Source organism: Leishmania martiniquensis, chromosome 35 (genome assembly GCF_017916325.1).
Source record: "Leishmania martiniquensis isolate LSCM1 chromosome 35, whole genome shotgun sequence".
In the NCBI taxonomy this organism is placed as follows: domain Eukaryota; phylum Euglenozoa; class Kinetoplastea; order Trypanosomatida; family Trypanosomatidae; genus Leishmania; species Leishmania martiniquensis.
The window spans coordinates 1893110-1910126 of NC_090170.1; the positions used below are offsets into that span (position 1 = coordinate 1893110).

Genomic DNA, 17017 nt, shown 5'->3' on the forward strand with positions numbered 1-17017 from the left:
CCCCTCGTAGTCTTTGCTTGCTGTCTCTTCACTATTGTGTGCTCTTTTCTCGGAATGCTGTGTTGCCAAATTGGACGAGGTGGCGGTGGCAGCAGAAGACACGTGTGAGAAAGCAAACGAGACGCTGACGGGTAGGAGGCCTCAAAGGCTTCTGGAGGTGCAACAAGCTCCGACTCTATGAAGGACGGAGCGATGCGCAGCCGAGCAACACCAGGGACGAAACTGACAGCCCGGAATGCCCCTATCTCTTTCCTCCAAGTTGAGGAGATGTAAGAGGAGGCGATCGTCAGGCTTCCCCACGCGTTCCATGGAGGGAGGACTTGCATAGAGGCCTTGTGCTCTTGCCGCCTTGCTCGCTACCCGATGTAACCTCTATGTGCATGCCTGTGTGTGTGTGTGTCCGTGTATGGGGCGTCACCCAGGCTGCAGAATAGGGGACTGGCCGCAGGCAGCAATGGAAGGGAATTGACTTCCCCAACTACTTTACTCATGTCGACCCTCCCCTCCTTCCTCCCATCTTTGGTGCACACGTTTGCGTGACGGCAGAGGAGTGAGGTGGGCGTATAAGTTTCGAGTATTGTGACCACTTCGCGCGAACGAGCGCCACTCGGCCTTCTCTTGGAAGCGCTCGCCCGGCCCTCTTCAGCCGCATTGAGCACGGAAAGAAAATTCCCCTTTCGGCACCCGTCATGGCGAGATGAGCGCCGCCGCCAAAGCGTTCTTCAAAAATGTGGCCTCACCCGTCATAGGCTTCGGCATTGGCTGGGCCGGCTTCACAGTGCTGGAGCAGACGGGACTGTTGGGCGAGTCAACGCAGCGGTGGCTCAATGTGCACAACCTCAAACTGCAGCTCCACACCCAGCGCTTACTGCCAGCGTCACTGGTGGAAAAGTACGGCTACCCGGAGGACACGCTGCGGTCCATGATTCAGCACCTGGAAAAGGGCTATAGCGAGGCCGAGCTGTCGGACCGCATGTCCTTCGATGAGGTCTTACGCCACTGCGCCGTGCCGGAGCAGGTGGCGTTCCTAGAGGAGCATGCATCGGAGGAGATTCCGTACTTCTACATCGCAGACATCTTTCACTCCTGGGCCAACCTGAACGTGAACAGCTTTCTCCGTCCGCCACAGCATGCCTCGGACGCGGCAATCTCCACATCGCCACTCGCGAGCGCTTCTGCGTCCTCCCCACTCGTCCTCCGCAACGACGAGGCGTTCGACTCGGAGATACTGTGCAGCTCCCTCTGGGAGAAGATGATTCACAACGTCATCCCATTCGACGTGAGCATTCGTGCCCTGTGTGTCTTGGCTGTGAACAACCGGGCCAATGCGCGGCGGCTGGCGCGGCTGTCATCGCCGGAGCGTGTGATCGGCCTGTACAACGAGTACGTGGACAAGATTCACGCGGATCAGCAGCGGGGCAGTGAGCCCGATCTTGTGTCCCCGGAAGAGGTCACCTCAGCCACACTTTTCTTTCTGCGCGCTGTCAACGACGCCTTGGTTCAGAAGTCGTGGATTCCAATGTTGAAGGTGTTCAACGTAGACCTGTACCCGCTTGCGGGTAAAGTGAAGCCCGAGTCGTGGTGCCGTGCCTTTGGCCACTTGACCCCCTTGGTGACAAGCTCGGCTTCCGAAATGGCGGTGCTACTCGCAGACGTCATGAGCGAGCGGCTTCGATGCGCCGAGCTGCGTAAGAAAGAGGCTGCGCCGTCTTAGTCGCGGATTTTCCGGTATCGGCGGTGCGAAAGCTCGCCTGCTAATGTGTCTGTGGTGCCAGCCTTGATCGGGCGAGAGAACTGTGGAGCTTCATGGTGCTCGGTGGCGCGTACGTGTAGGGCGGCGATTGTGGCGCATCTTCACACGCGTGTGACAGAAATGGAAGTACACCGAGAATAGGCTGAAAGCCAAACCGACGAAATCACACGTCCCATCGGCGGGTCTTGATGATTTTGATGTGTGTGCCCGGTGGTGCGTTGCTTCGATTACCGTGTGGCAGCGCGGCTAAATGCAGCCCCTGCACGCGAGTCCTCTCTTCTCGCGAACCCGACGACCGACCTCGCGGCACTGCGTCAGGCCAGGCGCTCTTATGTTCCTTTACTTCCTCTACCGCCCCTCCCTCCCGGGAACCCACTGACCGCCTCCTCGCCCTGCATTGTTGTCATCACCCTCATTCGGCGGGCAACGCCGACCCACCACGGTGACATGCGCGGGCGTGCATGTTTTTGCATGCACCGGCGTAGTTGTTCGAGGCCCTAGGTCGCCCTAGCGTGCTCACCCTATACGAACCAACTCGAATCATTCAGCTCTTTCAAGGCACGCCTGCAACTGACAGCTGCTGTGGGTGCTTCGCGATTACCGCGTGTTTGCCTCTTCCCTTTCTCTCCTCCTCGCCACACGTCAAAGTACTCCACACACACGCCCATCCTCCTGTTCCCTTCCACGTTTCAGCTTCAGCTCCTCATAGCGATCGCACCTCTCTCTGCGCCCGCCTTCGCGCACGGCACCTCTGGCGCGTCTCTTTTTGCTCCCTTCTTCACGCTCCCGCCATCGCCATCCCGCTTCCGAGGCCGATGTTGCCAAACAGCGACCTCTCTACAGCGGTGCACGTACAGCCGGCTATCGCTGCCGCCTACCAGCGCACGCGACTCAAGGCGAACGCCGTGCTTTTGCGTTACGGGCACATCATCCCTATCGTAGCCGTGGCTTTTTGTCTCATCCTCTCCGCTTCCATCTCTATTCAGCGTGAAATTGCCTACAGTCGAGCCGCACGCCAGAATACGACAGCGACCACCACCACAACCACAACGACTACAACGACCACCGCGTCTCCGGTGCCGTTCGACACGACTTCTACGATGCCGGTCAGCAGCACGCCTGCACCAGCGGCTTGAGGCTCAGGACTCGATCACGCCAGGGGTGGAGGCACTGACTACGTGGACACCCTCTGCTAGGGATTCTGACACGGATGACGCTCTCTTCATCTTACGTGACACTGCATGTGTGTGCTGTTCTCGACTCATTCTCGTACGCGATAGAGGCGAGGCAGCGCGTGGTGAACTGTTTCTAAGGCACGCACGCGTCGCGTAGCTGCCTAAGCGCTCAACGGCGTACGAGAATCCGGTGTGCGCATTTTGTGTTTTTTTGGGGTTTCTGCTCGCGTGCGAAGGCGACCGCTTGCGGAGGGCTCGTCCCCGCTGCGGCGCCCCTCGCGACGTCGTCTCTGTTTTGCCGCCTCGCTCGGATGATCTTCGTGGTTTGTGCGGGGCCTTTTTTTTCGACATTTCTTCTGTGCCTCCCCTTCTCCAGAGGCCCTTTGGATGCACTGCCTGCGTTCGCTGCAGTGAGAGTTCGTATGCGAGCGCGTTGGTAAAGTGTGCCTATCGGTGTGATGGAGCATACGGGGGTGGCGGAGAGGGGAATATGGTTGAAGCGAACCTATTTGACCGGCCATGACGTGGCAGGCAGCAGGCGCGCGTTGTCTTCGTGCGTTCCATGTGTGGTGTACTTCCCGGCTTCTACCTCGCTGCGATGTTGTGGTGGTGGGCAGACCCGCGGCGCGTCTCTTTCTCACCAAATACCCACCCTCCCACCCACCTACATACATGCGTTTCACACCTGCACCAGGCTCACGTTCTCACAGGAACGCAACGCTTCGAGAAAATGTTTTTTCCATGCGCCGTGTCGGTTCACCCTTTTCCCGTTCTATTGCTCCACTTTGCCACACAGGGCCTCAGCTTCGCCCGCAGTCTGCTCGCCAGAGAGGGACAGGGCTATCCGCAGGGCGACGTGTGCGCAGGGGCTTCCAAGGCGACGCGAAGAGGAGAAAAAAACAAAAAGAAGTCATCCACACAAATGCACCCCGCCGCTCTCCTCTCCTCTGGAGAGAACTCTATGCTGACGTTTGGGCGTCCGAACCAAGTGTCTCTTGTGCCGATCCGGAAGAAACCCACTAGAGGCCTGACAAGGATGTCAGGAAGGCACATTGCTTCAGCGTTGCCACTGCGTCCTGAAGAGGGGGCCACCGCCTACGTACTTTGCGTTTATGAACCTCCCTGTCTCTCGGAACCTCAGCAACCATGTAAACACAGCGCTGCCTTTTCTCACTTTCTTTTTCCGTCCCCTTCTTGTCGTCTTTAACGACAATTTGTGAATGGTCTTTGTTTGTTTCTAAACATGATGTGCTGTACGCGCCTCGCTCTCTCCTTTGCTTATTCGAAAAATCCCGAGGAAACGATGCATGCTCGCCACTGCCTTGTCTCGGAAAGCACTTAATCCTCCATCATCAGCTACGGCGAACAACAAGAGCAGAAAAGCGCTTCGCAGGACATTTTTTTGCGTGCCTTGACATGCCCTTGTGAGTCCCCCTCGCCTACACACCACAAACACAAGGCAACAGACGAACATTCACCCAACCATATCTGTATAGACCCCATCTACTTCAGATTACTGCCCATTGCTGCGCCGCAAAGCTTCCGACCAGCATCAAGTCACGCGGCGAGGCAAGGCCCTCTGTTACTCCTCCTGCCAGAAGCTTCGCTGCACCCCCCCGCTCCCATCCCCCCTTTCTCTGTGTCTTGCCCGTCGAGTTCTGAGTCGCTCCTCCGTTTCACGTCTGCGATTCGCCGAACTTCTCTCATTTGTTTTTGTTTTCGTTCCCTTTTGCTCAAAGCACCACGCACTGAGATCCAAATTCGTCCAACTCGACAGTGCTCAACGTTGTGAGAGTGTGAAGGTTGCGTGTGCTTCGTTTATGTTCACCCCCTTGCCCTCCCTCTCTCTTTCTCTCTGTAGCATTTTCATAACCCCCACCTCCACCCCCACAACGCTGACGGTGTTCCTCGCGCGCGCGCTTTGGTCTGTGCCTCGCATGCGAGTAGGTTTTCTGACAACCTACTTCTCTTTCCACTCCGTTTATGGCTGCGTAAGTGTAGCAGCCTTCCAGTGTCTTTGCTTTGTTGCTTTCCTCCTTGCTGCTGATTCGACCGCCTGTGCTGTCTTCGTTCTGCTTCGACAGCGCCCCTCTTCCGCCGCAAGGGACTTATATTCATAGCTACTCTACCCTCGGAAAGACGTTGCGCTTAACCCACCCCGACAGCGACGCGAACGCGTCGCCAACGTCGCCGTCTATCACATCGAATGCCAGCAGCGAGCCGTTGCTGTCGCCGAACACTCCCCATACCACCGAGGCTTCGATGGCGGGTGAGACGACAGCGCGCGTGACAGGTGGCGACGGAAACGATGAGGCGGGTCCCGTGCCGTGGTACAAACATCCTCTACCCTTGGGGACGCAGGTGATGCGGTTCGTGTCTGTGCTGCTGCTCGCTGCTCTGTTCCTCAGCGTGGCCATCATCGTCACCAACTCGCGAATGCCTGACCCCAAGAAAGTGCACCCACTGCCCGATCTGCTGCTGGAGTTGATACCAAAGATGACCGCTATCGAGGGCGGCAGCAACATCATTATATTTCTTCTGAATGCCACGGTGGTGATAGTGGGATTCAAAGTATTCTTGCTGGAGCGGAGCGTGAGTGGTTTGCCGAACTTTACCGCCTTGGAGCGAATACCTAAGGTCGGCCTCTTCTTTAACCGCGTCATGTTCGGCATCGTCGACTCAGGACGGCGGCCCTTCCCGCTGAAGGGGGTCTTACCGATCATGGCCATTCGCTTCCTCACATCGTACGCTGTGGTGATGGTGTTCCGCGCTTTTGTCATCATGGCGACGTCGTACCCGGCAACCGACAACCACTGCCAGAATCCGCAGGTCATTGAGCACCCGCTGCTGAACATCATCCTCACCCTCGTCACAATGGGCGGTGGTGCGATTCACTGTGGCGATTTAATGTTCAGCGGGCATACAATGATTCTCTCTCTGTCTTTCATGTTGGCCTGGGACTACAGTACCTTTCTGCACCCGTGGGCTGTGCGTCTGTGGGCGTCTATCCTTCTGCCGACAAGTTACTACTGCATCCTTGCCTCTCGCTCCCACTACACAGACGACATCCTGGTGGCGATGTATGTGATGATTGCAACCTACAAGCTCATCGAGCACGCCGAGACGGGCGCGCCATGGCAACTGCAGCTGCTGATTCGCTGGCTTCCGTGGCCAGGCACCAATAAAATCAAGGAGGATTGGCGGGACGACGAGATTGTGGTTGTGGTCGACACTCTAGCAGAGGATACACCTGATGCGTCAGCGTCGGCAGGGGCGCACGAAAATGCCTCCACGGTGGCCATATCCGCACTGACTGCGGTGGAAGAAGGGAGTGGTAGCGGGACACCCCTCTCTAAGACGAAAGACTTACCCTACATCGAACGTGTGTACCCTGGCGCGTGTAAGGCTACACAGGGATGACGCGCGCTCTCGTGAACCTACGCTAGTTTCTCGTTTCACGCACCTCCCCCTTCTTAAAATTTACTTGGGCGCTTTTGAGAAGACTTTACGTGGCTTCGCACGTCTCTTTGTAGAAGCGGTCATCTAAAATGACCGGCTGAGCACTTGCTGTTCTGCTTCCTCATGTGCCCTGTTGGGCAGTGACGTTGAGGGCACCATTTCACCGTCGCTTTCTCTCTCTCTCCCCTCTCTGCGATTCTTTCTGTGCCGTCTCAGCTGGTCCTTTGCTTTTGTTGTTTTTTCGTCACGCTCCGCATTCACTCACAGCATCCTTTCTTGACCTGCTCTGGCTGCTTCACCCGGCGGTATGGCAGCGAGAGATCCTCAAAGAGCGACTGAAAGTTCAAAGCTTCAAAGAGATGCTTATTTGTGGGTCTGTATCTTTGTGCGCGCCGGTCTGCAGTCGTGCGTATGGGCGCCCTTGTTAATGCTTTTGCATGAGTCTGCCTTTACGTCTTTTTGCGTGTGTGTGCGAATGATCGGCAGCACCCTCGCAGCTTTACTCCGTTGCTCTATTCCCGGAAAGATTTAAGATAATTATTCGTCGACCCTATTTGTCGCGAATCGTCGATGCCCTCTCCATGAATAATCACTAAATGCTGAGAGCTATGCCGAAGAGAGCGGGCGCTCTCTTCCACCCTTCCGCGACGTTTCACTGCGTGAACTTTCTCCATGCACCACCCTTGGGTGACTTCAGCAATCTCTCGTCACGTCCTCTTCGTTCGAAAAAAATTGCTGAACGACTTCTCTCCCTCTCTTTCACTATGCTCAATTGGACCCGCTTCTTTTTTCCATCTTTTTTTGAATTCTTCGCACCAAAGCGCAGCGGGGACGGCGTCTATGTCCTAAGGGACGCCCATCCACCAATGCGTCGGCTAAAGTATGCGCGCACGACCGCAGCGCAGCCAGCTGCCCCGGCCGCACGGCGACTGCATCGTGGTCGTCTGTGCGCGAGGTCTCCCGCCGTCACGCCAGTGGGCGTGCGCCATGCGGGCCCTCTGCGCACCTCCTCGCCGCCCGCCTTTGCACACATGCTCCGTGCTTGCCGCCCGACGGGCACGGGGGAGGGCGGCACGCTCGGGCTCACGCAGGCAGCCTTCAGGGCCGGATTCGAGGGACGAAGAGGCGGCGCCGTCAGCCCCGCAGGTAGTGCGTGGTGGCGCTGGCCTGACGCCTGACGCGAGCCATCGTGTCACCCATCCACCGCGGCAGCGCCGGTGCCGAGCGCCCTGAGCGGGGGTCCGCTCTGAGGGGGCGGAGAGGCGACCCTCTCCCAAGGAGGTGCGCGCTGCGCCCTCGCTTCTCTTCAGGGCAGGGGACACTCGGCTCTATGAAGTGACCGCAGTGCCCGGTGCTCTGCCACGCAGAGGACGAGGCGCGAAACGGCCTGCGTGCCCGCCGCGCCAGTGGAGGGCGTGAGGAGGGCGAGGTCGCTGACCATGAAGGTGCGCCGAGGCCCGAGTCCTGCGTGGTGCACCGCTCTCCGCGAGCTCACCACAATGAAGAGGAGAGGTGGGGGGCGCGCATGCACGCTCGGGCCATCCAGACTTGGCCCTGTGGAGGTGAGCACGGGGCGCAGCGATCGTATCGGATGTCCGCTGCTGGCCGACTGAGGTGCGCGTCTGCGTCGAGCTTCCTGGGCGCCGGGATGAGCGCGCCGCCGTCTGCAAGACGAGCGCGCCAGCGCAGACCGCAAAGACAGGTCCTCCTCTGACACTGTGGGGGCGAGCGATTCAATGCTGCGTAAAGTCGTGCGCAATTTGGGTCCACAGGTGAGCGGTGCGCACGTTTGGCAAGTACCTGTCGAGAGCGCGTGCCTGTGAGGCCGTCACGCAGGCGTCGCCAGATGACTTGATTAGACATCGTTGAAGCCGGTGCTTCTTTGATGGGAACTAGGGCAGGTGCCACGCTCAGCGAGGCTTGATGGACTCTCGTTTCTTCTTCCAAGAACGTTGCAGAGACGGGACTGATGGCGACTGCCTGCCGTGCGAGGCATCAGCTGCTTTCTCTTACCGTGGCGATTCGAGGATTGCCAGCTCAAAGGTGAATTCTTCTCCCTGGTGCTCGAAGCGGTGCCATGCGAAGCGTCACGAAGCGCCATGCCCATCCCGCTCGCCGCGAGGACGGGATGGTGGGAAGAGGGAGGAGGGAGGCGTAACCATCCGGATGCCGGCCGTGCCATTTGCACGCAAAGACGAGGATGCGGTGGCGCTGCGTCTCCTTTGGTGAAACGGGTGCGCCAACACAACGGAACGCTGAATGCCGTAAAGGCCGATGGGGGTTAAAGCGGCCACTCGCAAAGGATGAACGCGCATCGAAGATGCTCGGTGATTTTTCGAGTGGGCACGCCCACCAACGATGCGTTTCATCATGAAGCGTATTGTGATTTCACTGCCTATGATGCAGGCTAAGGTCCACGATTGCGCCCCGCGTCACTTTAGCAGAATAAGGACAGAGAAGCAACGGGCAGATGCGGCGCCTGGTCGAAGCCTCGACACCATTCGCCCTCAGCCGGGCCACATGTCATCATTACTCGATGCCGCTTCAACTAAGCGTCGGCCCCCGACCTGCACACCGAAATCGGTGAGTTCGCAGCCGTACCAAGGGTTGGGGCAAGCTCTTGACTTCTCCAATGACGAAGGTGCGGTACGCTGGCCCCGCGCAAAACATTGGCCGGGGCCACGAGCAGAACGGCCCCTTCGTAGCTTATCGTTGCCGCCTCGCTCGTTCTTCATTCTCTTTCCTGCTTCCCTCGTTTTGTTCGCTATCCCTGCGTTGCTTACTCCTCTGCCTCTTTCCTTCCGCTGGCGCGTCTTTTCTCTTACTTCCCTCGCCGGTGTTGGGCACACCTCTCCTCAACCTCCGCTTCGCACACCGCTGTCGTGATGACACCTCCCTTGTCCTTCTCCCCGCCACACACACACACACACACTACCTCCTTTACCACATGTTATCCACTCGCCCGACCTCCTTACACACTGCTTCAGTAACATATTCCAGCCCGCTCCCCCTCTTGTCAACCACCGCCGCATTCTCCCTCCCTCTCTCTCTTTGGGTCGGCCATCAGAGCGAATTCGTTAGCTAAACGACTATCAGCGGACAACAGACGCGAAAACACAACTCTACACCTCTTCAGGCAGCCCCACTCCGCCCTTCCAACTCCCTTCCCCCAGCGGTCGCTCATCCAAGACTCGTTTCGTTGCTCTCTTTCCTTTTACCATTCTTAACAGTCTCACCCAACATGCACTCAACGAGGATGATGCTTGCCAGCCCGATGTCTGCCACGTCATCTCAAGACTCTGTTTCGTGCAGCAAAAGAAGGGCGAAGGTGTACCGCCACGAGCCCTATGCAGCGAGCCTCATCACCCCTGCTTCCCCTGCGGAGGCGGCGCTGCTTTGCTGCCACCAGCGTAGCCCAAAGTCGTCCGCAAGCTCTCACGCAACCTCGTCGCCAGCTCGCTCAATGCTCGAGGGGGCCCTGCCCAGCGCACTGAACGTTACTCGCCCCTCTCTCAGCGCCGTCGTCGCCTTCCCCCCACACACACCGGTGACGCACCCCGCTCAGACGGCTGTGTGGGTTGCCTTCAAGTACGGCCGCAAGCCTTTTCTCACGGCCTTTCCGGTGTGCATGGGAGAGATGGTTGTCGTGGAAGGCGATCGCGGCATCGACCTTGGCATTGTTGATGACGCGTGCACCGCGCTTCTTGCCGATAAGACCTTGCAGATTATCCGTCGCGCAACTGCAGAGGAGACGGCGCAGCATCGCAGTCGATCGGTGAAGGAGCAGGAGGCGTTGCTGACGATGCGCTCGTTGGCCGCGCAAGTGCACTGCCCGACTCACGTGGAGGACACCATGTTTCAGCTGGATGGCAAGAAGATCACCGTCATCATTTCCCGTACCTCACGCACCTTTGTGGACTTTCGCCGACTGCAACGCGCCCTCTTCGACGTGTACCGCTGCCGTATCTGGTTTGCCTACCTCGACGAGATTCAGGAGACGATGAGCACCGACGTCACCCGGCCTCTGCGTCGCGGACAGCGCCGGTGCGGATCGTCCAATCGAGGAGGAGCAAAGAAACTCGTTACGACGGCGTCGTGCACTGCTGCGGCATAAGAAATTGCGAAGAGGGGTCAAGGCGGAACCTCATCTGAAGAAACAAAGAGCACTGCACACGCCAAAATTTCTACTTCATTGTGAACTCACGAGGGAACAGGCAGTGAAAGAGAGAGAGATCCACACGCACGCGCACGCGTTTCCTACATGGTCATGGCGCCCCGTTCGAAGGAGCCTGAAGAAGAACAGATCACTTCTCCCGAACACCCGTCGTACCATAACGATTCAGCTGCGAAAGCGACGAGAGAGAAGAAGCGCACGTTTCGGTCTAAAGTAGCCGGTTGCGTACCCACAGCCATTACACGAGCAGGAAAGTCGAGGGCGATATATTTTTGTGTGTACAGGTGTGCCGAGTGATTTTCTTATATATTTGCACTCATCTATCTATACAAAGTTTTAACCGCTGCCGCTGTCGCCCATTCGTTTCGTGCCTCTCTCTTTCTACTCATTTCAGTGGAGCCTCTGAAGGGTCGGCGTCGGCCGTGCGGGGGTGAGGTCATATCGGTCGGGTGGGGGGCACCTACGCATGAGTGATGGTGGTGCATTCGCGTTTCTAGTCAGCGGACTCAGCGGCCATCTCGACGCTGTATGCGTTCCTCTGCATGCACGCACGTACGTTTTTTCTCTTCTTCAGAGCTGCGTTACGGGCACCTATTTTCCGTTTTGTCCGGAGGTGTTGCCGAGCTTCGTGCCACTTCTGCATTCTCCTTCACTTGCACGTGCTGTTCTTGTCGCTGAACGGGTGAAAGGGGAAGGCGGCGGTGGCGATGGTGGGGCAGATCCTCAAGCACGCCTGCGCACGCTTTCTTTTTTTCACTTTCTCTGTTGCATCGGCCGCCCCTCGTGACGAATACGTGCCAGCCACTTTTTCACCATTCTTTTTTTTCCTTCGTCTCTTCGGAAACAAAAAAAAACATTGAACACTAATCTTTGTTCAACATGATGTTGATGCCTTTTTCTCGTTTTTTTTCTCCGCATTGGCTCTTCTCTTCCCTCCTCTTCCCCCCTTCTCTTTCTCTCGCCCCCGGCATCTTTTCTGCCTCCTCATGCCTGCTACTGTACCGCGATTCCTGTCTAGGGCAGTGAGGGTGGCTGGGCCTTTGATAATCTTTTTTTCTTTGCTTCATTCGTTTTTTAATCGTGTGCGTGGGGGGAGGGAGGGTCCCCTGCTGCTTTCATTACATGCTGCACTGTCTTTAACACACCTCTTCTGCTATGATTACATCTTTACCTCGCTCCTCCACCCTCTTCTCGACTCGTTGCGCTCTCCCGCACTGCTTTCCCAGGTCTACTTGCTCCCCCTTCCTACAAGCACATTGATGTCAAGCATCGTCTTTTTTGTTTACGGAGTTGGTGGGCCTGCGAGAGAGAGGGAGACCGGGTGCCTGAGGTGACGCTGCAAGAGTAAAGCGACGCAAGGCAGCCAGCGAAGAAACGCCGCCTCCTCCTTTTCGTCGCCTGCCTGTTGCCCGCCAGCCATGATGGGGTTGCCATGGTGGAGGTCTTTGTGCGACTTCCTTTTGTTCGGCCTTTTCAAGGAACAAACGTGGTGGTCAACGCACTGGGCGGCGTTGGTGCTGTTCTCCGTCATCCGTGCCTGGACACACAACCACACACGTACTATTCATGCTTCGCCTCAGTTTCGCTTTAACCTTCGGCTTCCTCTCCCTTGGCACTCCCACCGACGAAAGAGGCGACATGCCTGCGTGTAGGCGGTCTGCCTTGTTGTCTAAGTGGCTAGGGCGTGTAGCTTCTTGACGAAGACGGGAGAAGGTTTTTGCGTGGGTCTACCGCGGTGGGCCTTCTCATTCTTTGGGGGGGGGCACAGGCAGGCGTGAGCGGGAGGCGGCCTATCTAATGCCGCGTCGCCAGTAAAGCGAGGTCAGCTGTGTGCTGTATGTGAGACACGCGGCGCCGTCGCTCTCTCAACATGCTTCGTCTTTTTGGGGCATCTCTCTGTTCTGTTATCGTGCTGGCAGATGCAGTGTTTTCACGGTGGTGCGCCACGCTTTGACATGAAGGCCAGGCGGAGGTGGCGCGTGGGTCTCTTCCTCGACGCTGGACGCCGCAGTTCCCATACAACGGAGCGGGGCACAACCGCCTTGCTATGAATGAAGGCATGGTGAACTGAAGCTGTGCTCGTAACGACGACACACACTCCCCACCCTTGCGAAGGATCCACAGCGCTCACGCACACGTGTTGGAGGATACGCATGGGCACATTTATTTGTGTGTGTGCATCGATGCGCCAGCTCTTTCGTTCTTTTTTTTTGAAGTTCCTCAGGCGTTTCAGCTGTTTCCTTTTCACATTTGCATACGATGTCGTGGACAACACTGTCGCACGACCCTGGCCTTCCCTCTTCCCCCCCCCCAACACAGGCACGCCTCTTTCTTTCAGTCCTTCCACAATGGACTCCTTCGTCATGTGCATTAAAGTTGCCCAATCCGGGGGTGCACGCACTCGCACACTTCTCATTCTTCTGTGTCTTTTCTGTTCTCCTTCCCCCCTCCCTCCACTCTCTACCCCTTCTACCCACCCACCCCCCACAAACACACATTGTATGCGCTTCTTTGAAACTTGCGCGGTATTTTTTCTTTTCCTGTTTCTCTTCCGCGGCTCTTTCCTCCCGGTACTGACACTGTGCCACCGGAAAGGGAAAAAAAGAGAGACAACGGCGACCCCACCCCCCTCCCCACGTCAACAGCTGATGGTCGTCTTTTTCCCTTTTGCCTTTTTTTTCCTCTTCTGTCTTCGCCCCTACCCCCACCATTTTTTTTCGTTTCTTTCCAAAAGTCTCTAAGCTTTGCTTTCGAATGATGCGAACTCCTCTCTTTTTTTTTACTCTTCTCACGTCCTCTCATCACTCCTCCTATAGCGCCATCACCACAACCACACTCTTTGTGTGCGAGAGTCATGATGAGTTTTTCTCTTCTGATATCGTACATATGTGAAAGTGCCCTCCTCACCGTCCCCTCTTTTTTTTCTTTTTCGAGAATCCCTTTGCCCCTCGCCTTTCCCTTTCCTTTCGCCTCGCGTTTTTTTTTTGCCACATGACGTCCCTCTCCTCCGCTCGAAGAAACGGAAAAAAAGGAAGCACGAGTGAGAGCAAGCGTGCACGCATCCAACGGCAGGTATATATGCACCAGCAGACGATAGACTAGAAGCTCGCCAAAAGTAACACCAGTGAACAGACAACCGCATCTGCGATTTCTTTCAATTCTGTGATGCCTTTTGTCTTTTCTTGTACCTTTATGCACACACACACACACACATACTACACTCTTGGTATATCCCTCGCTCCTTTTTTATTTTTTTTGTTAGTTTCATCTCCATTCAGGCAGGGCGTGCATATTCCCAAGCACCCTCATTTGACAGAGGAGGACTGTTCATATAGAAAGATGATGAAATCGTAAGCGAACGAATCTGGTGATGCAGAGCTACGGGGTAGTCTTACTCGCTTGCTGGCTTGCATCGATGACTCGCCTCTCCTGCCCACTCCTCCTCTCAACTTTAGTGCTGCGTCGCCTTCAGCGCGTTGGTATTCCCTCGCTCAGCGTTTGCTTGTGACTGCCGCGATTCTGTATACGCGTCTTCCTTTTCGGCACTACTGGCGGGTATTTTTTTTTTGCTTTCAGCGGACTTGCCGTGCATCATCTGCTTTTGGTGAGCGTTTATATACACACCCAGGGACTCTTTTCTCTTTCGCACTTACGCCCTGGGCCTCGTGTGTGTTTGTGTCTGTGTGCCTGTGCCCGTGTGTAGGCGTCCACAAGTCCATGTCGTGAATTCATCCACGTCTGCCATGGCGCTGACATCGGTCTTCTCCCATTTTTATCTCTCTTCGTGTTCACGTATTCCCGCCCCCCCTCCACACACACTTTTTCTCCTTTTGGTGCGTTTGTGACTGCACTCTTTGTTTCTTAGTTCTTTGACAAGCGTACATGGGCGAGTTCACCTTTCTTGCAGCACCTTTTTTCCCCCTTCGTGTCCTTCTTTGCAGAAGATAGTGCCCACCTCGTTTTCTCTGAGGATTGGGACGAAGCGTGTTCCTCTCAGGAACAGAAGCCTTTCCCTACCCGACCTCCGCCTCCCCTCACATATTGTCACGCTTGGTGGGCTTCGTTTTGAACGTCCGACCACTTTTGGTGTGTTCGCAGCCACTACTGTTATTACAACCTGTATCCTTTCGCGTATTTTCAGTTATGCCATTCATATTTATTTATTATTTCGGCTTATCATCCCTCTCCCGGTTCTTTGTCCACACAGTATTCTTTCTCTTTTTTTCCCTACGCACATTTTCTCCTCTTCTGCCTTCTCTCCTTCACATTCACGTCCTCTTCTGTGAGAATGGCTTCAGCTTCTCTCTCTCTTTCTTCTTTGCCTTTTTTCTTTTCATGTCGCTGTTCACGTCCCTCTTTTTTTTTCGAGGGGTTTTCTTTGATTATCTCATGAAAGTGTAGTGGTGGTTTTTTGGGGGGGCTTTCCATTGTATCTTTGCTTCACGCCCCTCCTCACCACCCACCAACCCCCTTCCCCCCTTTTTGAGGTTTGGCTCGCTTCGCCCCCTTTACTCTTTCGAAGTTTCTGTGCGTTCACGCGCATGTAGGTGCGCGTCTGTGTGTTTCTTCTTCGATGTACTATCACTCTCTTCGGTCTCTTTCTTTTCTTCACTCTCTCAATGTCTTGCTGTATGCTCTCGCTACATACGTGTGCCCCTCCCCTCTCTACCCATGCTTCTTCTCCCTCTCTTCCATTCAAGGAAGTCGGGCTCTCCGACGGTCCAGAAACAAAAATTCATCTTCCCCCTTCTCCTCTTTATCTATGATATGCTATTTTTCATGGTATTTATTCTTTTTTCCCCTTCCTTTTTCCCCTTTTAGCGTCGATTTCGTTGCATCGCTCTTCGGTTCATATGCCTCCCTGCGCAGACGGTTTATTCCGTGCACCTCTCCTCCCCCCTCCCCCGACTTTCTCTTACAACTGTCCTTTTTTTCGGTCTGCACTTCCTTTCTCCATCCCACACGTTTCTTTTCCCTTTCATCGTTTCTCTGCAGATATTCTGTGCTCAAAGTGGATGGCTATTCTCTCTGCTGCTGCTGCTGCTTCGGCAGCGCTGCAATCTACCAAAACACATTACGAAGCATGCGCATGTGTCGGTGAGGGCCCATCCACGCCGATCAGAAAAGGAGTGGGGGCCATCTTCTGCTCGCTCCGTTTTTCCTTTTGTGGCTTCGTCGGCCTTTACTTGGCTGACCGTTTCTCACGACCACCTCTCTCTCTCTCGTGTCGCTGCATTGTCGTTGCCTTCTCGGTGCCGTACAACCGCCCCGATATCCTCTCCTTATGATGTGCGAACAGGTGTACCGCCACACTTCTCGCACATCCACGCAGTGGGCGCGCGCGAGAAGCGGTCCACCGACGCAGGTGCTCCGCAACTGTTACAGACGGAAGAGCGCGGCACGCAAGGCGCGGCCTCACGAACACGACGGCGGAAGGAACGCGGCAGAAAGGAGGAAGGGCGTGGACGCAGATGCGCAGAAAAAAGGGATGATGAGGGATGGGTGTGTCCCTCAAAGAAATGCTTGAAGGCATCCTTCACCACGCGCCCATGCGCACAAACACACACACAAAATTGGGGCATCTCACTCTTATTCGTATGAACAAAAAGCAGCGAAAAGGTGCCTGCCACTAATTTCTGCACGCGCTCTCTCTGCTTTTCCTTGACGTACGTGGCGGCTACGTCTGCTCACATACATCTTCTTCGTGTGGCTTCTCTCGTTAACGTAACGAGTCTCCCAGCTCTGCGGCGTTTTCTTGTTGTTTTTGGTGTGCTTCTACCCTCTTATCGCCCTCCATTACCGATCTCCTGCATTCGTTTCGTAACTCTTGTGGATTGGCGACGCACTGATGTAAAAAATAAAAAAGAGTACGCGCTGGCTTCTCCGAGTGCGTGCGAATGTGTGTTTGTTCCCGTGACGCGTCGCCGCCCTCCGCTCACACCACCAACGACATCTTCCCCCCTCCATTTTCAGTATTTATGCTCACTGCCCCCCGCCTCTTTGAAGCTTCTTCCTTGTTGATAAACTCTCCGCCTTTTAGTATCCTCTCCGCTGTATGCTTTTCCAGACCAATCGTGCTCGCGATGGACCCGCGTGCCCCCACAGTGTCAGAGGAGGACCTGTCTTTGCGGTCTGCGCTGGCGCGCTCGTCTTGCAGACGGCGGCGCGCTCATCCCGGCGCCCAGGAAGCTCGACGCAGACGCGCACCTCAGTCGGCCAGCAGCGGACATCCGATACGATCGCTGCGCCCCGTGCTCACCTCCACAGGGCCAAGTCTGGATGGCCCGAGCGTGCATGCGCGCCCCCCACCTCTCCTCTTCATTGTGGTGAGCTCGCGGAGAGCGGTGCACCACGCAGGACTCGGGCCTCGGCGCACCTTCATGGTCAGCGACCTCGCCCTCCTCACGCCCTCCACTGGCGCGGCGGGCACGCAGGCCGTTTCGCGCCTCGTCCTCT

At 56.1% G+C, this 17017-nt stretch overlaps 4 protein-coding genes across 4 annotated transcripts; all 4 read left to right on the forward strand.

Moving 5' to 3' along the window:
- Positions 1-697: 697 nt before the first annotated feature.
- On the forward strand, positions 698-1714 carry LSCM1_01257 (uncharacterized protein; the record flags this gene model as incomplete). Its single annotated transcript, XM_067318879.1, has 1 exon — positions 698-1714. The coding sequence occupies one exon, from the start codon at positions 698-700 to the stop codon at positions 1712-1714; it is 1017 nt and encodes a 338-aa protein (XP_067174984.1).
- Positions 1715-2568: 854 nt separating this feature from the next.
- LSCM1_01258 (uncharacterized protein) lies at positions 2569-2889 on the forward strand (the record flags this gene model as incomplete). Its single annotated transcript, XM_067318880.1, has 1 exon — positions 2569-2889. One exon carries the CDS (start codon positions 2569-2571, stop codon positions 2887-2889), a length of 321 nt encoding a protein of 106 aa, XP_067174985.1.
- A 2301-nt stretch (positions 2890-5190) lies between these two features.
- LSCM1_01259 (uncharacterized protein) lies at positions 5191-6348 on the forward strand (the record flags this gene model as incomplete). The annotated part of the gene is made up of 1 exon (XM_067318881.1): positions 5191-6348. The coding sequence occupies one exon, from the start codon at positions 5191-5193 to the stop codon at positions 6346-6348; it is 1158 nt and encodes a 385-aa protein (XP_067174986.1).
- Positions 6349-9661: 3313 nt separating this feature from the next.
- LSCM1_01260 (uncharacterized protein) lies at positions 9662-10501 on the forward strand (the record flags this gene model as incomplete). Its single annotated transcript, XM_067318882.1, has 1 exon — positions 9662-10501. The coding sequence occupies one exon, from the start codon at positions 9662-9664 to the stop codon at positions 10499-10501; it is 840 nt and encodes a 279-aa protein (XP_067174987.1).
- Positions 10502-17017: the final 6516 nt, after the last annotated feature.